This window comes from Neofelis nebulosa, chromosome X (assembly GCF_028018385.1).
Source record: "Neofelis nebulosa isolate mNeoNeb1 chromosome X, mNeoNeb1.pri, whole genome shotgun sequence".
Taxonomy (NCBI): Eukaryota; Metazoa; Chordata; class Mammalia; order Carnivora; family Felidae; genus Neofelis; species Neofelis nebulosa.
The window spans coordinates 98,984,323-99,011,638 of NC_080800.1; the positions used below are offsets into that span (position 1 = coordinate 98,984,323).

At 38.6% G+C, this 27,316-nt stretch overlaps 1 protein-coding gene and 1 pseudogene across 1 annotated transcript in view; one reads left to right on the forward strand and one right to left on the reverse strand.

Moving 5' to 3' along the window:
• The window catches only part of CUL4B (cullin 4B), a 36,225-nt gene extending 12,940 nt beyond the window's left edge, over positions 1-23,285 (reverse strand). The window contains 15 exon segments of the mRNA XM_058714826.1: positions 2,357-2,549; positions 3,142-3,260; positions 4,662-4,729; positions 5,663-5,745; positions 6,037-6,126; positions 6,273-6,435; positions 7,226-7,299; positions 8,073-8,142; positions 8,570-8,673; positions 19,991-20,106; positions 22,444-22,633; positions 22,635-22,685; positions 22,688-22,749; positions 22,752-22,970; positions 22,973-23,285. Coding sequence (XP_058570809.1) covers positions 2,357-2,549; positions 3,142-3,260; positions 4,662-4,729; positions 5,663-5,745; positions 6,037-6,126; positions 6,273-6,435; positions 7,226-7,299; positions 8,073-8,142; positions 8,570-8,673; positions 19,991-20,106; positions 22,444-22,633; positions 22,635-22,685; positions 22,688-22,749; positions 22,752-22,970; positions 22,973-23,030 — 1,660 coding nt within the window. The 5' untranslated portion in view covers positions 23,031-23,285.
• Positions 90-187, forward strand: LOC131503313 (U6 spliceosomal RNA; annotated as a pseudogene).
• Positions 23,286-27,316: the final 4,031 nt, after the last annotated feature.

A 27,316-nucleotide genomic window follows, 5' to 3' on the forward strand; every position in this document is an offset into this window, starting at 1 on the left:
CTCTGTCTCTCTCTGCCCCTCCACCACACGCATATGCCCGTGCATTCTCTCTTTTAAAAAATAAACATTAAAAAAAACTACAGTAATCAATGCTCACTTCAGCAGCACATATACTAAAATCAGAAGGATACAGAGATCAGCATGGCCCAAGTATGGCACGCAAATTCGTGAAGCATTCCATATTTAAAAAACAAACCAAAAGAATCCCTAATCAAAACAGTATCATGTGGACATAAAAACAAACACACATATCAATGGGATAGAATAAATAGCCCAGAAATGAACCCATGCTTATGTGGTCAATTAATCCATGCCGAAGGCGGCAAGGACATACAATGGGGAAAAAGGACAGTCTCTTTAATAAATGGTATTAGGAAAACTGGACAGCCACATGCAAAAGAATGAAACTGGACCACGATCTTACACCATACAGAAAAACCAATTTCCAACAAGGGGTTAATATCCAAAATAGATAAAGAACTCCTACAACCCAGTTAACAAAAAAAAAATCCAATTAAAAAATTGGCAGAGGACCTAAATAGATATTTTTCCAAAGACATACAGATGGCCAAAAAGCACAAGAAAAGATGCTCAATATCACTAATCATCAGGGAAATGCAAATCAAAATCATAATGGGATATCACCTTATATCTGTCAGAATAGCTAGTATCAAAAAGACAAAAAAATGTGTTGGTGAGGATTTGGAGAAAAGGTAACCCTCGGGCATTATTGGTGGGAATGTAAACCGGTGCAGCCACCATGGAAAATATTATGGAGGTTCCTCAAAAAATAGAGCTACCATATGATCCAGCAATTCCACCATGAAGAAAATGAACACACTAATTCAAAAACATTCATGTACCCCTATGTTCATTGCAGCATATTTACAACAGCCAAGATAGGGAAACAATCTAAATATCCTATCAATGGATAAATGGATACAGAAGGTTGAGAGAGAGAGAGCGAGTGTGTGTGTGTGTGTGTGTGTGTGTGTGTGTGTGTGTGTGAGAGAGAGAGAGAGAGAGAGAGAGAGAGAGAGAGAGAGAGAGATGGAATACTATTCAGCCATAAAAATGAATGAACTCTTGCCATTTGCATAACAGATCTTGAGGGTTTTACACTAAGTGAAATTAAGACACAGAAATAAGACACATACCATGGGATTTCACTTATATGTGGAATCTAAAAAACAAAACAAAATTCAGACTCAAATACGAGAACAGGTTGGTGGTTGCCAGAGGAAGGGAGGTTGGGGGTGTCAAAATGAGTAAAGGGGATAAAGAAACACAAATTCAGTTATAAAATAAGTCATGGGAATATAAATAATGTCCATAAATATTGTATTGACTTCATAAGGGGACAGATGGTAACTAGGCTTATCGTGGTGACCATTTCACAATGCATACAAATGTTGAATCACTATGCTGTACATCTGAAACTAATGGAACATATGGCAATTACATCTCCAAAAAAAGCCACTGAAAGACCTGGCACATCTTCTGAGTGTCCATTTTATACTGATGTCAAGCAATCTTAAACGCTACTTATGAAAACAAACCATACACAGAGTAAAAGGCAAAATCTGCCAAAAAATTTAAAGGTAAGTAGTAGATCAACGAAATTTCATCCCTTTGGCAGAGGACCCTAAACCTTCAGAGAGTAACTCTCCTGACACTAAAGGGTAGTTTGGTAGGAAAACCTGAGAAACACTGCCATATATCCTATCCTTACACTAAATGGACCCAGATGACCAGATTATTTTTGTCCTGGGCGTTTTTTCTAAGTTTGAGAGAGAGTGCCCGCATGAATAGGGTAGGGGCAGAGAGAGAGGGATAGAGAGCATCTCAAGCAAGCTCCACACTGTCAGCACAGATCCTGACACAGGGCTCAATTTCAGGAAGCATGAGATCATGACCTGAACCAAAATCAAGAGCTGGATGTTAACCAACTGAGCCGCCCAGGTGCCCCTGTCCTGGACATTTTCCTTTCTCACTAGCAACTATAATTTCTTGCTAGACTTTATTGTAGCCCTAAGTGTGGGCCTCTAGAAGTAGCACCCTGTCCCACCTCTAAATTGCTACAGGCTTAAAAAACAGATATCAAGCTTAGTGTAAATAAAAGTAAATAGGGTCCAATGTACGATCTTACCAAGACAGAACATCATGTTTGACATGTGACATGTTCTTTACCTCGAAGCACTTATTCCTTAGAATAAGGTTCTTAGAAACTGCCACCTAATCAACCCCAAATAAATGAGGTGTTGAATCAACTACAACCTTGTCAAAGTTTCAAATTAATTGAAATTTTATGAATAAAAGAACATTAAACAGCCAGAAAAAAAATACTGGAAAATACCTATAAGTTCAGCAGGTTTGTTTGGTCTTTTGTTAATGAATGTCTCAAATGCTTCTTTCATGGCATTGATGAATTTTTCATTTTTCAGAAAACAAATATCAATTATATGGTCAACCTTATCTTTAAAATCCAGTAATTCTTGAACCATGGTTTTATCTTTTTCAGGATTAATTACAATAGTGCTGCCAAATGCCTAAAAATAAAAATGACCACTTTTTAGCAGAATTATCTGATGAAAACAATCCACAAATCATATTTTAAGTAGGTACACACATTTTTAAATATCAAAATATTAAAGTAAAGCTGTTTTTGAGGTCAGGAAAAGAAAAAACTAAAGTGATAAAACATGCAGACTGATACAATTCATCTACAGTCACAAAATAAGAAATGACTTACTGGGTATATGATATCATAATGGAGTATTATTGTAAGTCTCTGGGCTTTTGTTCCTACTTTTAAAGTCAGGTTTGAATTTTTTTAAAAAACAGCAATCTAGCTTCAGTGTAAAATTGAAGAAAGGAAAGAAATTTTGGATCCAAACAAAAATCCTCTTGCCTGCCCCCACTCCCCACATTCACTATTCTAAGTACTGAAGCTAGAAATCATATCAGACATCAGGAAGATAACTTTTATTGCTGATCTGTTACACAGCTATCATTCTCAGGTTTACTGCCTTCAAAATTCCCATTACTTAAAAAAAATTGGATCTAACAAGAAATACTTGCTGATATGCATTCTGCATAGATTATAATAGCTGAAAAAAAACACAGGTTAATTGTTAATACCTTAATGTATTCAATCCACTGTTGCAAGAGAACCTGAACTCCACCTCGAACTCTACTAAAGAGCTGATACAGGAGAGATAAATCTTGAATTCGGTTTTCATCAAGGAGGTTATTTAAACCTGGAATTTCAAATATTTTGGCATTAAAAATAGTTACCAAAAATGTCAGACATTTTAATGAAAATTAAGTTAAATTATTAATGTAACAGTGGTCTAAACTATTACTAGTCTATGAATTTTAACGGACACTTGTTTTCTAGTCAATCCAAATAGATAAATCACCTTTCCAAATGAAAACTAAATACAGGGAGCTTTAGTCTATATAAAAACAAAAATAATTATGCAACAGTTTGTTCCATTTAGCATAGATCAGAGGTATAAACCAATTTGTAATAAGTGATTTACTTAAATATGCGTTATAAATAACTCGCACATGTGTGCGGAAGCCATATTATATCTGGCACTAATTAGTATACATATTTTTCAGAGTACTGGATACAGTCTGTGGTGTTTTAAAAACCATGCATTAATAGGCCAAGCTTAAGTGTTTTTTTTAATGTTTATTTATTTTTGAAAGAGAGAAAGACAGAATGCGAGCAGGGGAGGGCAGAGAGAGAAAGGGAGACACAGAATCTGAAGCCGGCTCCAGGCTCTAAGCTATCAGCACAGAGCCCGACACGGGGCTCGAACTCCCAGACCATGGTATCTTGACCTGAGCCGAAGTTGGATGCTTAACCAACTAAGCTACCCAGGCGCCCCTAATAGGCCAAGTTTAAATGAGGCTCTGTATTTGATTTTCAGAATGAAATAATATGTAACTGCTTTGAAGTTCTAAAATATATCCATTTTATACAAAAGGTGGTTGGAGAGAAAGGTAAGACTTTTGTGTATTTCTGGCACTGTCAAAATAAAATTCAGGGTATACCCTCAAGATCACCTGGGATTAGAAGTGCTTGGTTTTATATGCTATGAATAAAAACACCTGAGTGTAAAAAGGAATCTTACCATAGTCTTACAAATTAAGTCAAGAATTCCCACTGCTTTTTTTTTTTTTTTTTTTGGCTGGTGTTAGTGGACCCCTCTCATTCTCAATTCCTGTATCTTTTTTTAATGTTTTTTAATGTTTATTTATTTTTGAGAGAGACAGAGAGAGCAAGCATGAGTTGGGGAGTGGTGGAGAGCACAGAATCCAAAGCAGGCTCCAGGCCCTGAGCTGTCAGCACAGAGCCCAACACAGGGCTGGAACCCATGAGCTCGTGAGTCGTGAGATCATGACCTGAGCCGAGGTCAGCTGCTTAACTGACTAAGCTACCCAGGCGCCTCCTCAGTTCCTGTATCTTTAAATTAAGGCAAGAAGCACCTCCTGAAAGTTTACGATGAATAGGGAAAAGGAGTTTTGTCCATCCTCAGAAAAGCAGCCACACAGCATCAAGCTTTTAAAAGGGTAATCCTTAAAAATTTTTTACTTGTCTGCTTCTACCATTTAAAATGTAATCTCTTTATTTATAAATTGTCAATTACCTTTCTGAAGAATTGCTGTTAAGTGTTCACCTAGAAGTTGTTTTTCTACAGTAGCAATTAATGACTTCCTACAAGAAAGAAAAAGTTTAGAATTACCGCCAATGGACTTTCCTGAAAATTTAAAACCTTTCTTTGGGTGGAAAAATCACATATAGCTTATTTTATGATAATTTTAATATTCCTATCCTACATTTAAATTTATTGGTGCTCAGAGGCACTCTACTTATGCAAGAAGAAAAAGTGCATTATTTCAGAATTTGATTTACATCACTAAATAAGTATTTCCATGGTCTTGCCGTGGCTGGCTTTTTCCAAGTTTCTCTGCTTTTATTAGGAAGGTAGTTATCTATGCTGTTTACAGGAACTCCTTGGTGGTTAATATTTAGGAAAGCACAGAAACAGTTTCTCCTCCAAACACCTACTGATTTTTTTTTAAGTTTATGTTTGACAGAGAGAGAGCGAGACAGAGCATGCGCACATGAGCGGCAGAGAGGGGTAGGGACAGAGGATCCCAAGCGGGCTCTGCGCTGACAGCAGAGAGCCCACTGACAGCAGAGTCCGACGCGGGGCTTGAATTCACCAACCATGAAATCATGACCTGAGCTTAAGTTGGAAGCTTAACCAATGGAGCCACCCATATGCCCCATACCTACTGAATTTTAATCAGCCTAGTATTTTTTTCATTAAAAAAAAAATAAGTTCTACGTCCAATGTGGGGCTTGAAACTTATGACCCTGAGATCAAGAGTTGAATGCTCTACCAACTGAGCCAGCCAGGCACCTAATACTATTTTTAAATTACATCCATAACACATGCAGACAACCCTTGATTAAATCTAATTAACTAGAGAAAAATAACTTGAAGTTTACATTAAGAAAACAATTGTTAAAAATCTCAAATCACACCTGAAAATGGGTACTAACAGGTTTGGGGATGCTTAGTGCCTTAAGTGATTCAACAACACTGGTTAAAGTGTATTAGACTGAGCATATAATACTTACTGGGTGGTCTGATCTAAGTAAGTAATAAGTCTGTCTGCTTCTTCTTCTAGACGTTTGTTAACATGATGAAGATATTCAGGAACCTACAAAGACAGTTTTTCATATTATTGTTTTCCTCCCCATAAATCATTCAGAAAATGTCAAATCCAAAATACCCTGGGGACAGCCCTGAATGACAGGACTGAAACATGTAAAATTATAGGTAGTTTACGATCCAGAATTCTGGCCTTTAAGGAGAGAGAAAAGAAAGGAGAACCTAAGTGAGAGAAAAGCGTCACAATGTTCAGAAGATAAATGCAAAAGGCAGCTTATGCTCTATAAAGTAAGGTCTATTATGAGACACAGTGGATTTATTAATTATGATTTTTAAGTACCTCTCTTTCCTGCATTAATTTTTGGCCTTCAGCTGCATAGAGCCGGTTAGTTTCTTCCAAAAACCGTTGTTCAAAAGAATCCTGATAAATCTGGGGGTGGGGGGGAATCAAAACAAACGAGTTCATTTATTCAATACTTATTAAATGTCCTCTATGTGAATAGCACCATGAATCTGGTTTTCAAACATCAAACTAGGAATAGCAATCAGCTCTGTAAGTGAAGTAAGTTAACTCACTTGCAAGTCAGACAGCATGCTCAAAAGGCTTCGGAGTAAACTTCTATCAATTGCTTCACCATTCCTTTCCCTCTCAATCAAGAGAAGAATGCCATCAATTGTCTTATTCTGGACTTTCTGATCACTTATAATATGAGCCCTAAATAACTCTAGTCCCATGTCCCTAAAATAAAAAACATATATAATTAATTGACAACAATACCACTTCTAGAGAGACCTGCTTAACTTCTCACCACATGTTAATGAGGGTCCCAGATTTGAAGCAGCAATTGTGAAAAGATAAAATCCACACATTTAATTTTACATAACATCATTAGAATTAAAGTATACAGGAAAATCATTGCCTTTAATGAGAATTGAAGCTAAATTCCTGTCTTCCTCCGTAACTAAGTTTGGTTGTATTATTTCCTTTGGTGGATTTCTTCCTTGGTCAAATCAAGAGACAAAATTAGTTCAAAGATATAAAATGGTTTTCACTGTAGTGGTAATGAAGGCTAATTGGTCATTTGTAATCTGGCTTCAGTACTCAAAAATCAGTAAACTCTCCAGATAATTACTGCAGGCAGATACTAGGCACATGGTGGGGGAAAGAGCTCGTTATACTATTCTATTTTCATATATGGAATTTTCCATAACAATGTTAAAAGATAATGAGCTAACTGTTGATAAGCAACAAAATAATGCACACTCATAAGATAGTCCAGAGCAAACTTTAATCCCCTTGGCTAACAAAAAAAGTTTGTAAAGTATCATATGCTCAAGGAATGCGAGCTATCTCCAACATAGGCAAAACTAATTAAGAAGGTAAAACTGCTATAAATACAAGTCTAGAAGCCAAATGTGAATTTTTAGGAGAATGTTCACAGAATCACTTACTCTCTTTCCATTAGTGTAATTAAGATTTAACTATCATTTGTAACAAATCTTTTCTTAATTTTTTCTGGCATTCTTACCAAATCGAGGGTAGCATTGAATTCTGAAGAACGTAAGTTCTATCCAGAAACAAAAAAATGCTTCTAATCATGATCTGCCAATAAAAAAGAAAACCAATTTTTATATTTTGTTAAGCTGAAATATTTGCTCTTGATAAAATAAGAATAAAATTGCAGGGTTCACTTTTATACATAAACTACTAGAATCAAACACACAGATAAAGAAATCTACCTGAGAATATGCCCATGCCATTTTTGTTAAACTATTCTATTGTCTTAATCCTTGTTGTAATTTCTAGAAAAGGGACACTTAGAATGGTCTTATGACTTCTCTGCAACTTGAGAAGTAACCAAAAATAAAAACAGAATCAAGGAGACACACATGCAATTCTTCTTCAGTAACAGTGCCCATTCAGAGTGAAACTGCCTTAAATTGCACGTGTGGGTTTTGGGTATGGGGATTTTAAGATTTTTAATTTGTGATTAAAAGGTATAAAATAAATACGATTAGGGAAAAGGAAAAAGTTCTGATCTGAATAAACTAAAATGCATCAGGCACCTTCACAGGTAATCAAGTAGGTGGGTGAGATATCCATCAAGACTAACAGACAAAAATGTTACTTTTTTTTAGTCATATAAATACTTTTAGTTTATGCATGACAAAAATAAAAATGATCCTAAGGTGCAAATCATTCTAAACTTGTGGTCTTCCTATAACTAGCAGTTTTAAAGTAGAAAACTCAAACAAAATCTGTTTTCAATTCAGAACAAGAGCAGATACTGAGGCTATCCCCCAAACATTGCAAAGCTTTTAAAACATCCATGTATTTGAAAAAATGTATTTAACTACAACATTTTTCCAGCTTACCATTTGTCTGCAGTGGTTTTGCCAGCATCTATCAATCTTCTTTAGAAAAAGAACACTATCCAATGAATCCATGAAATATGTCAAGGATATTTTTAAGTGCTTAGTACAAGTAATAAGCAATAGAAGAGCACATTTGTCTTATTATAGAACAAAATGCTATTAAACTGTAAAAAAGTTTTAGATCCCACTAAAAAATACCTTTTAGAACACGTCTTACATATAAGTGAGAATTGTGTTGTTTATGATTTCCCTCAGATTATTTTTTCTTAAAATGGAAATTTGTTAGGACAAGAGTAAACTTATACTACAATGTAAATTTGGAACCTAATTAAAGCTGAAAAGTCAAAAACTTGTTTCTTCTTTCTCTAGAAATGAAATTAACAACAATAATAAATCTATAAAACACAGGCATTCCACTTCAAGTTGGGTTAAACAGTGAGGGATAGGGAAAGAGGTCAAAGGTAAAAAAACAGTATTTTTGGTTTTTAAAAGGATATTCTCTGAACTGATGAATTTGTGCTTTGATGTGATCTTCACAAATCTGTCTCAGCTGTTTGTACAAGTTTGCAGAAATCTTGTAGGAACAGAGATTTTCCACAGCCTGCAAGATTAAACACATACTTGTTTAAGGAGAAAAATGGGGTAGGGATTTCTCGATTACTCACATCAAAATCTGAACTTTTTTTAAAGTTTTTTTAATTTTTTTTCATTTTGAAAAAGAGCATGTGTGAATGGGTGAGGGGTGGGAGGGGAGAGAATCCCAAGCAGGCTCCTACAGCCAGCACAAGCCCCATGTGAGGCTTGAACTCATGAACGATGAATTCATGACCTGAGCTGAAGTCAAGAGTCAGTTAATTGATTGAGCCACCCAGGCAACCCTCAAATTCTTACTATTTTAATATTTTTACATCAATTTATTTTAAAAAGTTTATTTATCCATTAAAAAAATTTAATGTTTATTTACTTTTTGAGAAAGAGAGATAAACAGAGCATGAGCAGGGGAGGGGCAGAGAGACAGAGGGAGACACAGAATCTAAAGCAGGCTCTAGGCTCTGCACTGTCAGCACAGAGCCCAAAGCGGGGCTCGGGCCCACGAACCATGAAATCATGACCTGAGCTGAAGTCTGAGCTGAAGTCAGACGCTTAACCGACTGAGCTACCCAGGCACCCCATATTCATCCATTTAAAACACAAAGGAAGAGGCCTGGGTGGCTCAGTGGGTTAAGTGTCTGACTTCAGCTCAGGTCATGAACTCTCAGTTCATGAGTTGAGTTTGTGAGTTCAAGCCCCATGTTGGGCTCTATGCTGACAGCTCAAAGCCCGGTGGCTGCTTCGGATTCTGTGTCTCCCTCTCTCTCTCTCTGTTCATCCCCCGCTTACACGGTCTCTCCTTCTCTCTCAAAAATAAATATTAAAAAAATAAAGTAGGGGCGCCTGGGTGGCGCAGTCAGTTAAGCGTCCGACTTCAGCCAGGTCACGATCTCGCGGTCCGTGAGTTCGAGCCCCGCGTCAGGCTCTGGGCTGACGGCTCGGAGCCTGGAGCCTGTTTCCGATTCTGTGTCTCCCTCTCTCTCTGCCCCTCCCCCGTTCATGCTCTGTCTCTCTCTGTCCCAAAAATAAATAAAAAACGTTGAAAAAAAATTAAAAAAAAAAAATAAAAAAATAAAGTAAAATAAAATATGAATGCAAGTGAACTTTTTCATAACCAACGTACCACCCTCCCCCCCAAAAAAAAATCCCCACCAGTATATTTATTATATTATATACTGTTCAGGTTAAGGACACAGGGAATCAAGTCAAGTTCTCCCCCTACGGAGACATCCAATTTGTAACAACTACTATATATAAATGCTTTCTTGTTTAAAATGTTCATTGTTTTCATAAGCAGAATTCCATTTTGAGATTTTTAAAAAAATTTTTAATTTATTTTTGAGCGAGAGAGACAGAGTACAAGTGACGGATGGACAGAGAGAGAGGGAGACACAGAATCTGAAGCAGGCTCCAGGCTCTGAGCTGTCAGCACGGAGCCTGATGCAGGGCTCAAACTCACGAACCTTGAGATCATGACCTGAGCCGAAGTTGGACACTTAAATGACTGAGCCACCAAGGTGCCCTCCATTTTGAGTTTTAAAAACAATTTCACCAGTTGTTTATCAGATGAGTTGGGCACTTTGACCACCAATGAATTAAAACTTAATTGTACTTTCTTTGAAAGTCATCCTAAGCAGAACAATAGAAACATTACAGCTAGCAGTATTATAAGAGTATGAGGTAAATACCAAATACTTTTCTCCAATATTTAAGTCTAAGAATATTTAAATACAGAATTTTTTTTAATTTGCACAACTGAATAAACATTAATTATAACCAAAATGACTGTATTTTTTCTTCGTTCTAATAGTTGAATTGGTCTTCCTTTTTTACTCAGATCCCAAAAGGACAAACTTCAGATTTCAATGAGTTTCTTGTTATGTGTATCAAAGGCTTTCAAATTTATTTATTTTTTTTTTTTAATTTTTTTTTTTTTCAACATTTTTTATTTTTGGGACAGAGAGAGACAGAGCATGAACGGGGGAGGGGCAGAGAGAGAGGGAGACACAGAATCGGAAACAGGCTCCAGGCTCCGAGCCATCAGCCCAGAGCCTGACGCGGGGCTCGAACTCACGGACCGCGAGATCGTGACCTGGCTGAAGTCGGACGCTTAACCGACTGCGCCACCCAGGCGCCCCAAAGGCTTTCAAATTTAAAACAACAGGCATGGTAAAAACTCTCAGGATGAACTCTGATATAATCTACAATTCCAACTAGTAATAACTTAAACATAACACCAAGATTCCTTCCTCACCACAACAAAAGGCAGAAAATCCATTAAAACTGACTCCAAGTTCTGTTGGAGTGGAATTTTATAAATACGTAGTTTTAAGTCACATTCCCAGCATGCAGGTCCAGTAAATAAATTAGTAAATGAAAAGAAACCTTAAAGAAAACCACTTATATCACTGGAGGAAAGTCACTGCACGCCACCAGGAAACAGCAGGCCAATTAGATCCAGTAGCTACCGCGGAATAAGAAGCCTCAGTCTCCCCTGGCCACTTTCCAAGTGGCCTTGGGGTAGGCCACAAATACCTAAAGGGTGTATTTATGCTTATTTCATGAGCCTTTCTGTTCACGTTGGTTCTCTATGGATTCTCCCCCTTCCTCTAGTAATCTCATTGTATCTGGTATTCCTCTTGAATGACTTTTTTTTTTTAATTTTTTTTTAATGTTTATTTATTTTTGAGACAGAGAGAGACAGAGCATGAACAGGGGAGGGTCAGAGAGAGGGAGACACAGAATCTGAAACAGGCTCCAGGCTCTGAGCTGTCAGCCCAGTGCCCGACGCGGGGCTCGAACTCACGGACCGCGAGATCATGACCCGAGCTGAAGTCGGCCGCTTAACCAACTGAGCCACCCAGGCGCCCCTTGAATGACTCATTTTGTCAGCATTTATTTCCCTGCTTAGATTCTTTGTACTTCATCTTATGCACATTTCCCATTTCCAGTACTTCTCCGACTCCTCCTTCTCCCATTCCCTCCTGCTGTATTTCTCACACAAGATATCATATTCCCTTATGACTTACTAGGTCCCACCTCTTCCAATAAGCTTTCCCTAACTGCCTCACCTGGCACTGTCACCAATCATAACATAGTGATCTGTCACTGAGTCAATACTTTACCTTTTCAAGTATATCCTATCCCCTAACTCTCCCTAATGAGAAAAAGAGATCATGTGCTTATGTATCCACATATTCTATTAATGTTTTGGGGGCTCTGAACCAGGCAATACACTAAATATTCAAAAACCAACATACTTACAACTAGCAATGTGTCTTGCACATAGAAGGGGCTTAGCATAAGGAGAAAACTGACCAGAAAACATATAATTACAAAACACTGTTAGGTGCTATGGTAAGGATAAGCACAGAGGCAAGGCCCTAACCCAGTCTCCTTAGGATAGGGGCAAGTCAGAAAAGCCTTCCTAAGAGATAAAGAGGTGGAATCCCAAAGACCAAAAGAAAATGAAGAGCTAGTGGGAATAGTGAGAAATAGAGAATTTAGCTGGGCTTTACCATCTCCCCCATGTTTAGTTGAAAAGTGACTTAAAATGTTAAGAGGCAAAAAAAAAAAAAAAAAAAAAAGCAGGAAAGGGAGCATCTAAGGATCTAAGGTGAGTCCTGAAGGTCAAATTGAAGAGAACACTCTGCTTCTCTAATTTAGTTAACTTTGACTGTTCAACATATATAGACCAGATATAGTCATTTCCCTTCCCTGACAACCTTTCATCAAGCTCTAGTACTGTTCCGGAGAAATCCCATAATAGGTATAAAAAAATACAAAGGGCTGGGGTGCTTGGTTGGTTCAGTCAGTGGAGTATGTGACTCTTGATCTCAGGGTTGTGAGTTCAAGTCCCATGTTGGGTGCAGAGATTACTTAAAAATAAATTCTTAAATAAAAAAAAAAAAACTTTAGGGGCACCTGGCTGGCTCAGTTGGAAGAAGACTGCGATTCTTGATCTCGGGGTCATGAGTTCAAGCCCCACATTGGGCATGGAGCCTACTTTAAAAAATCTTTGGTGCAGGGCACCTGGGTGGCTCAGTTGGTTGAGCGTCTGACTTAGTTCAGGTCAAGATCTCAGTCTTTGGATTCGAGCCCCGTGTCGGGCTCGGTGCTGACAACTTGAGCCTGGAGGCTACTTCAGATTCTGTGTCTCCCTCTCTCTCTGCCCCTCCCCCGCTCATGCGCGTGCGCTCTCTCTCTCCAAAATAAATAAACATTAAAATAATAAATTAATAAACAAACAAACAATCTATCTTTGGGGCACCGGGGCGGCTCAGTCGGTTGATTTCAGCTCAGGTCATGATCCCAGAGTCACGGGATAGAGTTCTGTGTTGGACTCTGCACTAAGCATAAAGCCTGCTTAAGATTCTCCCCCCTCTCTCCCTCTGCCTCTCTCCCCCCTTGCACGCTCTCTCTCTAAACTAAAAAAATTTTTTTAATCTTTAAAAAAATATACAAAGGACTAAACCATGTGGTTCATGGTCTACCATTTACGTAAAAAAGACAAAACAAATAAAACACACACACAGTTGTTTTTACATACATGAGACACTGCTGGAAAGATACTCCCCAAACTAATAGTGTTTGTGGAGAGAGGAACTAACTGAGTTGTAGGGGGGGGTGGGTAGAGGATAGGGTGGAAGTGAAACTTTTCACTATATGTTCTGTATTATTTTTTGGATTTTGAACTAGATAAATACATTAAGTCCTCAAAAAATTTAAAATATTTGCCTTACCCAATAAACCCTATCTTCCCCACCACCACTTTTCAGCATGGCATTCAAGGCTCAATTTTACCATTTTAGTCTCATGTCTGTTTATGATCTTCCACACATACTATCATCTAAACACTCTGCTTTCCTTAATTTTTAAAGCAAGGTTTGTTTGGAGCAATCACGTGTGCCTAAAATAGGGACTTCCAAAAATTTTTGACAAGCCACAGTTAAGAAACACATTGTATGTCACAATCCATTATACATAAATTTATGTAACTTAAACAAAATTTTCATGAAACTACACTTATTGTTACTATGTGTGATGTTCTTTGATTATTTCCTATTTCATGTCTTTTAAAAAATGCTGGTCATGGCCGGGGGGGGGGGGGGTGCTGGATGGCTCAGTCGGTTAAGCATCCAACTTCAGGTCAGGTCATGATCTCACCATCCGGTCCATGAGTTCCAGCCCCGTGTCAGGCTATGTGTAGACAAGCTCAGTGCCTGGAACCTGTTTCAGATTCTGTGTCTCCCTCTCTCTCTGCCCCTTCCCCGCTCATGCTGTATCTATCTCTTAAAAATAAACATTAAAAAAATTTTTTTTAATGCTGGTCACAAACTACTCATTTCATGAAGCTACTTAAATATAAGCACCTTAGGAAAAAGGCCTAAGTGATCTTTTTATGTCCATGGCATCTGTCCAGCTTTGCACACAGTAAGCAGTAACTAATTCAACAAGAACTATTTAACTAAGTGCTCTGTACCCTATTAAGTACTGGGATAGAAACATGAATAGGAAAATGTTAAATAACTACTTAAAGTTTGGGATAAGCTCTATTTTATTCCAGATCTTTGAAATGAACTATTAGAAATGTATTTAGTATTGTTTCATGTCTCATTTCACATGCAACTATTTATATCAAGCAGATTCTAGATCATTTTAAAAGTCTCTTAAATAAAATTATCTTTTTACTTAAGCTCCTAATCATTACTGGTAAATATGCTGCCTTAAAAATTCCTTTTCAGGGGCGCCTGGGTGGCTCAGTCGGTTGGGCGTCCGACTTCGGCTCAGGTCACGATCTCGCGGTCCGTGAGTTCGAGCCCCGCGTCGGGCTCTGTGCTGACAGCTCAGAGCCTGGAGCCTGTTTCAGATTCTGTGTCTCCCTCTCTCCCTGACCCTCCCCCGTTCATGCTCTGTCTCTCTCTGTCTCAGAAATAAATAAACGTTAAAAAAAATTTTTTTTTTAAATTCTTTTTCAATGTAGTCAGATATAAAATAGAACATTCTAACAAGTTTCTAACCTTTATTCCCCAAAACCTCAGCCCCTCCCCTCCAAAATCCATACATATCACATCAAAAACATGTTTGTCTGAAAAAAAAGTGTTTGTCTGAAACAAACAAAACCACACACTCCAAAGAAACGTAAACATGTAGCAAACAAAATGTAAAACTATAGTTCCTGAAATTTGATGCTTTGGGGAATACAGGATTTAAGACAGCAAAGGCACATAAGATTGCACATGGGGCAAGAGAAGGAACAGAAATGAGGGTAAGTAGTAACACTAGAATAAAAAAATGAAAAGGACTAAAATAAGAATAAAAAATACAAAAACTACAAAAATATACACAGTAAGGGAGGAAACCTAGAAATTTTTCTCATTTAACAACGATAGACACCAAGAAAGATATTAAATTCCCACAGGGTGCTGAACTCTGGCCGTTGGCCTAATGGGTTGGGTGTTATTTTTCAAACCATATATTTAAAGAAAGGAAAACACACCACCAAGTTTTCAACAAACGATACAGCAATAAAATCTAATTTATCTTTTTACATTTAGGAAAAATGGCTACAATAAGATACTCAAAATATATCAAAAACTAAGAACTTACAGAAAGGAAACCAGACATGAAACCTAAATTATTTTTCTTTTTACAGCTAGTAAAAAAGGATTTAAATAAGACTAAAATTATCAAGGACTAAGAATTTGTAGTCGCACTTTAAAAAAAAAAAATGTTTGTTTATTTTTGAGAGAGAGTATGAGGAGGGGAGGGGCACAGAGAGATGGAGACAGAGGATGTGAATCTGAAGCAGGCACCTCACTGTCCGCAGCGAGCCAGACATGGCGCTTGAATCCACAAACCTTGAGATCATGACCTGAGCCAAAATCAGAGTGGTACGCTTAACCAACTGAGCTATCCAGGCGTCCCCCCCCCCCAACTATTATTAATAATACATAAAATTATTTCCATCAGAATTGAAGTATGGACTAGACTTGCCTTCAAATAAAATAAACATTTATATTAAGAATAAATGTTATATTATCATATATAAACTACCAGCCACCTCCAAAAAAGGTAGCTGATTTTAAAAGACTATACAGCTACTTATACAAGGCTGAGTACGTAAGAAAAATAATCCCATTATTTAAAACACCCAAAATTCCAACTATTATAAGATATCACATGTAAAAAACAAGACATATTCTTGAGAAGTAAAAGATCCTTGTTCCTAGAGAGTTCCTCTCTTTACTATTCTTTCAATTTGGCTAATGATGTCTACTGACACGTATCTGGAATGTAATCTATTTATCAGCCAGCTGTTCTGACTCAGTGTGGATTTAGAATTTTATAACATGTGGCTTTAGAGCTGTACAGTAAAGGGTAATCTAAAAATAAAGATATCTTTTTAAAAGACTCATTTATTATCATCATTATCAATGATGACACCAACAAACAGTAGACATTGTAACAAGCAGTTTTTCTGCAGTATTTTGTTTACAACTAAACAACCCTAACACAAAGATAATGTTACTCTTCCATTTTGCAAATGAGGAAAACAAGGCTTAGGGGAGTAACTTGCCCAAAGTTATCATGAGTGGCAGATCTCTAATCTAAATCAGGCTGATCAACTCAAAAGTCAGTGCACTTAACCATACTCCTATCTGTAGTCAATCAAAAATAAGCAAACAAAAAAAATCCCCCAAACTAAAATAACATTAACCAACCACTGCCTCACACTTACCAGGATTTCAAGGTTGTCGAGGAAAGATATTTTTAAACTCAAGTACAATTCTCATTTAAAATCACCCTTAAAAGACATTTGTTTCTTGCAAATGCACTCAGAACCACATATTCTGTTCTAGAAACTAAAAACTCAGGGAGGCAGTACATGCCATCCATACTAGGGACTTCTATGATTAAGCTTTAAAACCGTTTGCGTGCAGAGAAAAAAGTTCTGCATAGATATATGCCAAATAAGCGTTTACTTCAGATACAAAGGATAGCATGGGGGAATGAGAGGTTTGGTGAACTTTTGCTTGGTGTAATACTACATACTTCTACAGTTTCAATTTTAGGAGAGTACTTTTTTTTTTTTTTTTAGGAGAGTACTTTTAATTTACATTTCAACCAGTCAAAATTAAACAAGCACCTGAAATCCAGATGGTATGAACTTTACTCCCTTTATCTTTTTATCTTTTTGTGAACTTGAACATCTCAAAATAAACTTTCTGAGAATGATCCAAACGAGCATTTATAAAATTAAAGTCAAAAACAAAAACAGTTATAAACAAATGCTTTTGAATTTATTAAAGCAGAAATAGTAAAGAACTATGAAAAATGCAAAGAGTTAAAAAGCTGTATCACTGATTTTAGGCTAAAGAAATGCCACTGAACAATAGCATGTAATAATTCTGAAATACAGGAAAGGAAAAACAGAAAAAATGTAAGCTATGAGCTCCTGAAACAAAGACATTTAACAGAATCAATTTATCAGGAAAAAAATTTTTAATGTTTCTTTAATTTTGAGAGAGAGAGAGAGAGAGAGAGAGAGAGAGAGAGAGAGAGGGAGGGAGGGAGGGAGGACACGCCTGTGCTAGCGGGGGAGGGGCAGAGAGAGAGAGAGGGAGACAGAACCCAAAGCAGGCTCAGCGCAGAACCCAACACAGAGCTCGAACCCACCAACCTTGAGATCGCGACCTGATCCAAAGTCAGACGCTTAACTGAGCCACCCAGACACCCCAGGAGAAATATTTTTGAACCCCAAAACTCTAGAAAAATATTCAAGGTAAAGTAAATAGGCTTCATTAGCAATCACAATCTGCCATAAATACAAAATATATAAAATAACATTATTGAAACTAAAGATGCTGTACACCAGCATATCCAAATAAACACCATATACGTACACGAATGAAAAAATTACCTTCTTTGATGACAAAGTTTTTTCCCTAAAGTGAAGTATTTATTTGCCTCAAACACTGCACTACAAAGGTATTCAAAGAGCTGTGGTGTATTAGTGAAGCAGCATAGTAGTAAAAATGCACTGGACTTGAAACTTAGGCATCTCATTATTTAACTTCCCTGAGACTCAGTTTCCTCATCAACAGAGGAATAATAAGCACTCCCTTATCCACTTCACAAAAGGTTTCTTCTACAATGCTTAAATGAAATAATAAAAGATGCACCTGCTTTGTAGACTGTCACCTGCACTATATGAAAAAAGCTTTTGGACTACATGATCTTATCTCTTGAAGCCCTTCCAACTCCAATCCCGTAATTCTACTTTTAGTATTGTACAACTCAGGAGCCACATGTGCAATATACCAACAAAGCCAAGTAAGGTGGGCTCATTCTTAAGTAATAACTTCCTACTACTACCACCACTACCTGATACTTCCATAGCTTTATAAGGATTAGAATACTGTATAACATTATTACTATGGTTCGGACGTTGTTCTGAGTGTTTTGCATGCACTGACTCATTCAATTTTCAAAGCAACAGAAACTGGTGATCTTAATTGGCTTATTACAAGTGAAAAAGCCACACTGTGACTTATGAAAGAGCTGTACTAGTGATATCATCTTGTATTTCTAGATCATAGTGCTTCGAGGTGTTTCTCACATCTTACTGGATTCTTACAAGTAGCTCCATGAGGTAGATAGGACAGTTCTTCTTTCCCTTATTTTACAGAGAAGCAAACTGAAGTTGAGAGAGTGTCTAATTTCTTGCTCAAGATCACAAAGGTGATAGCAGCCAAAACCAGATCCCAAATCTGTCTCCTGACTCCTAACCCAGTGTTTGTCCATTACTACACAGCCTCTGCAACTAAAGTCAATAGATGAAAACTACAAATTCTGATGAGATGAACCAACTTAACTTCTTACAAGGTATTTATCAATATAAAAGACTCTAAGAGTGCTTGGGTGGCTCATTTGGATAAGCTCCTGACTCTTGGTTTCAGCTCAGGTCATGATCTCATGGTTTGTGAGTCTGAGCCCCAAGTTAGACTAAACGCTGACAGCAGAGAAACTGCTTGGGATTCTCTTTCTCCCTGTCTCTCGCCACATCCCTGTGTGTGTGCGCTCTCTCAAAACAAATAAACTTAAAAAAATTAAAAATAAAAAAAACAATTCAACCTACTAGATTCTGAAATATTTTTTTATATGCAACTGCTGACGCTATAATGGAAAGTAACTTCTTGAAGTGGTTGTGTCAAAAATACAGTAGGGAAAAATACCTTAGTAGTAAGAAGTCTAAATCAGTAATTGCCCTTAACAGTATATTTAAACCAAACACTTCAAATATAGACCCATCTGTTAAGCAAAAGAAACAAACCTGAACCTCAGAGGAAGTCACCGGACTGCTCATTTTTTTGGCTAAGGATGGTCTTGCAGTCCAGAAGATAAGACAAACGTAAAGAGCAAGAAAAAGAAATGGCGGGGCGCCTGGGTGGCTCAGTCAGTTGAGCATCTGACTTCGGCTCAGGTCATGATCTCACGGCTCTGGAGTTCAAGCCCCACATCAGGCTCTGTGCTGACACCTCAGAGCCTGAAGCCCCCTTCTGATTCTGTGTCTCCCTCTCTCTCTGCCCTCCCCCTCTCGCATTCTGTCTCAATCTCTCTCAAAAGAAAAAGAAATGGCAAAAGTCTACTACTACAAAGGAAGAAGGATAAAATACAGAGTATCTGCATTTCTTGAGGCCCTTCCTATAGGCAAATAACACCACTTAGCAAGAAGTGCCACAACAGAATGATGTTACCAGATATCATCTTTGGGATCTAGGCTATAGGATTCCATTATAGGTAAAACCTTGATTATACCAAGGTACTCCTTACTGTAAATCCTAATCAGAAGGGTCCAAAATAAACCCGAAATATACCAATATGACTGTACTCATAGTTTATGTCAGAATGTCAGAGTATGTGGTTTGATTATAAAAGAATGCATAAGTGGGGCGCCTGGGTGGCTTGGTCGGTTAAGCGTCCGACTTTGGGACTTCGACTCAGGTCATGATCTCACGGCCCGTGAGTTCGAGCCCCGCGTCGGGCTCTGTGCTGACTGCTCAGAGCCTGCAGCCTGTTTCAGATTCTGTGTCTCCCTCTGTCTCTGCCCCTCCCCTGTTCATGCTCTGTCTCTCTCTCTGTCTCAAAAATAAATAAACGTTGAAAAAAAAATTAAAAAAAAAAAAAGAATGCATAAGTTAACCAAGAAATTGTAATTAGAAGAGAACCAAAAGTCTACAGAAGGACTCATTTCAAAGTAAAATCCATATACATCCCACCTCAATATATGCTAGCCAAATCTGGCTATCCACATTAACACGTACCTGATAGAGTTCTTCTAAATTGTACTTAATTGAAGTACTATTCTGGATAGCTTCCACCGCTTCTTTCAGTTTCTGCCATGTTTCATCTGTGTAGTTCTCCGGTAATTTAGGCTTATCTAGATAATATGTAGAAAGTTGATGTCAGAATATATAGTATATGGTAACGAAAGGATCCATTAAAAGTGCAATAATAGTATTACTGCTTTTTAAGAGTAAATTTTGATTTTTATAATTATTACATCTAAATATTAAAGTAACTACTGGAGGCGCCTGGGTGGCTCAGAAGGTTAAACATCCGACTTCGGCTCAGGTCATATCTTGTAGTTCATGAGTTCAAGCCCCGTGTTGGGCTCTGTGCTGACAGCTCAGAGCCTGGATCCTGCTTCGGATTCTGTGTCTCCCTCTCTCTCTGCCCTTCCCCCAGTCACGCTCTGTCTCTCAAAAATAAATAAACATAAAAAAATAAAAAATAAAGTAACTACTGTATTTAAGCTTAGCATAAAGAATAAAATTTGAAATGCCAGAATATTGTTCGTCATTTTGACTCACCTATTAGAATTCACCTTTAGGTGAAGTTTTTTTTTTCTATTGACTGTATTGCTTCAAAAAATAAAAATTCAAGAATCACAGATAAAAAAATAACAATCCTGATCTTATTCGAGGACATGTAAAACCTAGCAAGTCAGTTGACATGCATTTTGTACCTGAGATTTGAAATACTGAATGTCTACTATGTACAGGTACTTTATAAATCTCTTAATCTTCCTAACAACGCTCTAAGGAAGGTATTATCACCCCTATTTTGCAACAGAGGAAACTGAGGCCAGAAGACTCGATTTAGTAAGGCTTGCCCAAGGTCATCATAGCTAATCAATAGCAAAACTGGAATTCTAATCCAAGTCTGTTTGACTCTCACATAAATTTATGCAGCATCTACAAATGAAAAGAAACATCTTAACTCAGGTTTTAATTTAAATTCCATCTATGAGCAGAGTAAAATTTTTAAAAATTAAAACATCCAAATGACTCCAGAACCTATATAGCATTTTCAGAGTGGAAAGGAATATCTTAACCCGGGCCTTAATTTAAACTTCATTGACCAACAAGGAATATTTTTTTAATTAAAACATTCAAATGTCTTAATGTGTTTTTTAGTTTAAGAGGGAGAGAAAAAAACCCAAACAAAATCTCTGAAACCAGTATGCAAATGAAATTAGGGATAAAGCTCATCTCTTTAAAAATCCTTGGCTATTACATCCATATACTTGGAGTGGAACAGTGAACACATTAGTCAATTACAATTCACATTCACTTCAGAAAAGTATACTATTAAACCAGAAAGATTACAACACTCTTGAGAACCTGGGGATGGGAGAAGAATGACAGAAAAAAAAGAGAAGGTTAAAAATAAACACTATAACCCTCTGCTTTAGACAAAATAGAGCATATTCTTGATTTTCACACTAATGTTGAAAACACAAGCACCAAGAAGCTAATTTTCTGAATACTAATATTTACCCACAAGGCACTTATCTGGTAAATATTACTTAAGTTCATTCATTTATTTCTCCGTTTAATAAACCTCTTAGCATCTATTACCTGCCAGTTAAGGGTGTTGAAAAACTAAGTCAGAAAACTAGAAACACAGTTAACAGAAAAAAGTAATTCAGCTCAAAATCTGTTGATTTTATATACATCAGTGCATTCATAATACTCTCAATCACATATCTCAAATGTAAAATGAACAAATTTTCCTAAATTTGAACTGCAGGTCAGTACTTTACAACCCATTTTAGTGAAAAAAAAAAAAGATGTAGTAATTGTTCCCATCTTTAAACTAGTGGTACAGAGTTACTACTTATCTGTATACACAGTATTTTTGACTTCCAAACCCTACCTTTGGAAAGAAATGCAGAGATCATAAATATTTTTCTCCAAATACTGCTTCCACAAGGGGTTTCAAGAATATAATGTTCAACATTACAAATCTAACTATAAATCTTCACTGAGCATGAAAAGATCACCATTGCTACCTGCATTTCTAGGGACTAGAAAATGTGGCCTACTGAAGCATAAAAATAAAAATCACCAGTACAAAAGCTCACTATGCACCTGAAATAAATAAACCTCTTTAGAATACAAATTTCTCACCTGTAAAATCCGGATCAATCATACCGATTCTCAGTATTGTAATGAGTAACAGTAGATAGAAGAAGCTGAGCCAGACCTCAAAATACTGCCCAGAAACACTCGGTGTATGCTTCAGCACAAGGATACTAACCACCCCCGGAAAATGAACCCTCCACCCAAAAAAGGACCTCCCTCCACCTCATTGATTATGCATAAAACATTAGGCCACCTCTATACTGTTTAATATATTAACATAAACAGAGCACGTGACCGCTCAAGTGTCAAATCCTTAGTAGGTGATTATGGATTTTGGCCTTGGTTACCTTTAAAGTTCTTGATCACTAACTTCTTAGCAGAGCCAGGCTTGCTGTTAGCAAAGCTAGAAGTGGTGGTAGAAGATTTGGCTAGGCCGTTTGCATGATGCACCGAAGCCACAGAAGAGATTAATATACTCTTATTTTTAAGTTGCTGCTGCTGAGATGTTGCAGCAGTTGGTGAAGATGAGGAGGAAGAAAGAGGAGGATTCCTCAGCCATCTTCGCATCAAACCCTACAAACTCCAGGGTGTGTCTTCAAAACGCAGCTTCTTCTGTATCGGTACGTGGCTGGAAGTAGCCACTGAAACCCCAGGCAGAAGGACGAGGTTGAAGGGGATGCCGAATCCCTGGGTTGTAAAGGAGGAGTGGAAGAGGAAGAGGTGGAATCAAAGTCTTCTCTCTCGTTACTACTATTACTGCCGCTACTGCTGCTGCTGTTTAACTTTCTCTTCTTGGCAGAGGTGGGCGGAGTGGTGCTGGTATTACCATCAGTGGCAGATCTGACCTCCTGAGCAGCAGCAGCAGCTGAGGGATTGGGGAAGAAAAACCTGTTGGAAACATGAAAATAGCGGGGGTCAACAGGCAGAGGAGCATCAAAAACCTACGTTTATATGCCTGCGTGCGTGTAGGAGAGAAGGTGCAATGCTAGAGGGGGAAGGGAAGAAAGAGAGGAGAAACACAGAGGACGAGAAGGAAAGTGAAGGGGGGGCTACACCGGGGGAATGGGAGGGTTTGGGAAGGCGGATAGGCTGACACCAGGAGTGAGCAGAACGAGGGGGGGAGAGCGAATGAGGAGGCAGACAGGTAAACGGCGGTGCCGTCCCCCTCCCCTGCTTTTCGGTCTCTCTCTCCCCTCTGCTCTTTTCTATGTCCCCCCTTGTAGGTAACTGAGCCGGTGAGAGCGACTCAGTGAGGTCTGTGAGGCTGCAGCTCCTCCTCCTGTTCTCCCTCTCTCTGGGAGGGGAGATGCCGTGGTTGGGGGGAGGGGGGAGGGGGAGAGAACCAAGGCTTGTTATTGTCAATAGCACAAGAGGCTAAAGATGGCGCCACTTCCGGTCACGCGGCGGCGAGGGAGGGGCGGCGTCTGTCCTCGGGAGTGGGGGGTGGAGAGAAGCACTGCAAGGCGCCCGAGGGGCGGGGGTGCTGGCTCCTGGGGAGGCGGCGGGAAAGCGGCAGCTAAGGCGCCCAAGACGCTCGTGCTCCTTCCCTAGCTCTCGCTGTTCCTCCCCCTCCCTCTCCCGCTCCCCTTCCTTGGCAGCACTCTCCTCCCCCGGTCCGCCGGTAACTCCCACCCCCTCCTTAACGGTCCCGCGGGAAGCTTCGCGCTGCAGCGCCCTTACCGGAAGTGACTGGGCAGACACTTTTCATAGCGCCCAGATCCCGAAGCCCCCAGGTCCGCAGGACTTGAGTGGGGGGGGTGGGGGAGGGAGAAAAGGGGGGTAAGAGAAGTGGAAAGGGAGGAGGGGGCGGGCTTTCTAGACACCTCCCGAGCTCCTGATTGGAGCTTTGTGAACGCGAGGCGGGCGGGGTAGGGGGAAGGTGGCGGGAGAAGCAGCGGGAAGGAGCCTGAAGGGGAGGGAAGGTGGTGACGGTGAGGGGCGGGGTGAGCTAGCTGGGAAAAAAGAGGAGGAGGAAGACAGGAAGGGAGGGAGTAAAAAGTAAGGGAACCGAGAATGGAAACTTTGAAAGAGATAAAGGAATAAGGAGGGGTTGTAAGGCATGGGGAGTAACCCGAAATGAAGGAAAATATGATCATGGCATTATGCCTGCTGCTAAGAAGGAATGTCCTGACGTTAAAATAGGAAAGGAAAACGATGTTAGATACAAAGAAAATGAGTTTTTGCTTCGATTGAGCTATAAATTATTTCTCTTATGTCAAGGACACTGCTGACCCAACACTGAATAGGGCCTGAGTTTTGATACCTTTTTCAGTAACGTAGCTGTAAAATCTTTTTACCTTCCTACCAGGAGCATTTTCTAAGATGGCTGGCCAGAGTTAGGGTGCATTCTAAGGTCCAAGAAACAAGCAGGTAACTAACACCCCCCCACACACACACAATACACAACGACCTCCTCAGTCATTAATCCAATAATTTACAGACCAAACAAAGCGACTTTTACCAAATCTCAATTCAGAACTGTTTCAAAGAACACATTTTGGAAGAATGATATTGGCAAAAATCAATGTTTTCTACCAATATATTCCACAAGCCCCAATTCCAAAATAGATTACTCTTAAGAACAAACCTCTAAATGTGGTTAAATTAGCAGCACTAACCTTGTAAATTTCCTGCTGGGAGTTTTTGTTTAACCTGAGGGCATGGGGGGGGCACAATGTCAAATAAAACTAAATCTGCCAACCTGTTGATCATTCTAATTGCAGAAACATCCAACTGAAAGACTTTATGCCACACATGATATCAGGTCCCTACCATTGAGAAGCCAGTAGGGGAAGAGGGTTTCAAAACTAATTTCCCTAACAGTTGTATAACATATGTACAAAGTGCTCCGGAAACATGTGAATCAAGAAATTCGGAAGAATTTTGGAATAATCGGTTTCACATAGGAATTGTTTATGCTGGGTGTCAGAGTGGGAACTGCCAAAAAGACGAGTGAGGGGGAAGGTCAAAGGCATTCTGGGCAGTGCAAATGGGCAAAGCAGGGAGTTGTGAAAGGGCCTGGCCTGTTTATGGAAATACGGAAAGTGCAATGAAGCTACCAAGTAAGATGTCTAGTTAGAAGCAAGGAAAATGAGGCTCAAGAGTGCCTGGGTAGAGGCCAAGAGCAGGCCACCCAAAATGTAACACAATGGCATATTGATTATTTTGAATTGAAGCTACTTGGGAAACCACTGGCACAAGAACACGCAGACCCTGTTCTGTCCCCCTGAAAGCAAGAAACAAATCTCCCATAAGGCAAATATGCTCCCTGTACTAAGAAAGAAAAAGACATCCTTATCACCAGTAAAGCTGAGAAAGCTGCAGAAACCAACGTTTTTCTAATCTACCTCAGCCTAAATTCCGCTTAGAATTCCGTAATTTAATTAAAGCTCTCAAACACCTGTTTTCTTTATCCCTTCAATTCCTCACAAATTTACTGTCTCATTGTCTAAAATGCATTAAGAACTGCCTGCCTTGGTCATTTCTCGAGATCTCTGTGCCCACGTAATAAAATTTTGGGGTTTTTTTCCTCCTATTAATCTGTCTCCTGTGAATTTAATTCTTAATCCAGCTGGAAGACCTTGAAGGGTAGAGGAAGAATGTTTCCTTCCCTCCTCTGGCACACAAAGCCAAAAATCTGGTCTACTCTGTGGGCTAGGTTAGACAGCAAGGAAAGGAGGAAGCAAGCTAGGCTTTTAAAAGCAGGGGAGTAACAGGACTGTGGGTGCAATAAAAGCAGTTTGTATTGAATAGTTTTAGAGAGACAAATCAGAACTCTAAGAATGAATCAATTTTCTAGCTGTCATACAAGCCCACTTTATTTATTTATTTATTTATTTATTTATTTATTTATTTATTTATTTAAAAAATTTAGGTCTTCATAAGTCTGTAGTTAAAATGCAAATCCTCCTAGAAGAGGTACCACCTGGAACCACTATCACCACTATCAGCTTTGTGCTGTTTGATGACAATTGGCTGAGAGCAAGGCTCTAATGGAACTTAGGCCCTAGGACCATAGAGAACAGAGATGGAGGCCAAAAAGAGGGGGAATGGATTCCTATCTGTTTTGAATGTACCATTTTGTTCTGGCTGCCTAAAATGACTGTCAACTCTTAAAGCCAGGAAAGGTATCCTAAAGCACTAAACCTTCCTTTAGTGTGTCTCATATTTCACACGATGCTGAACAACTGTAAATGCAAAGTAAATACTGAAAATTTCATTGAATGAGAAAATAATGCCGCGTCTTTACATCTTTACAAGGGAAGATTAGCTAATTTTCCGGATTCAATGAACAAGGTTGTTCCAATTTGTGTAGTTATAATTTCTTAGAAGGGTGTGTGGATGGGCCAGCTGATAATGGCCCAAATTGATACATTTTCTAGAAGGATTTGCATTTTTTTTATTTAAAAAAAATTTTTTAACGTTTATTTATTTTTGAGACAGAGAGAGACAGAGCATGAACGGGGACGGGGCAGAGAGAGAGGAGACACAGAACCCCGGAAGCAGGGTCCAGGCTCTGGGCCATCAGCCCAGAGCCCGACGCGGGGCTTGAACTCACGGACTGCGAGATGGTGACCTGAGCTGAAGCCCGATGCTTAACCGACTGAGCCACCCAGGCGCCCCTAGAAGGATTTGCATTTTAACCAAGTACTTTTCAAGACCAAAAAAATGGGCCTTGTTTTAATTCATGTAATTATATTTCTTAAAGGGTATATGGAAGTGCTGGCTATTTTTAAAATTACAAATATTAGTACAACAGAAAGGGAATGGACATAAAGGTAGAAAACTGCTTTTGCCATACAAAGATAAACTTTTATACTAACATAAAGCATAGCTGAGTCTTGTTAATATTCAACTACACTCTGGTAATAATAGCTCCCAATCTGACAAGATTATCTAAGCCCTTCAGTTTTCCAAGTTACATGTTAGCTCTAAAAGCACAGATCCTTGGCTCTTGAGCACTAGCTCACTTTGAATGACCCAGCAGTCCTACCTACTATTTAAGTTTTCCATGAAATATCCTCAAATGAGTTTTGTGGAAAAATATTTTTCTTTTTTATCTTGGTGATTAATGAGAATCTTCCTTTTGATATCTTAACAACCTTATTTTGTGCCAGCTCAATCCTCACATATTTAGCATATCTTAATATGGAGATGTAATTTTAATAATGATTTTTTTTTATTTAGCATTTAGATTTTGTGGCACAAACCAACTTAGAT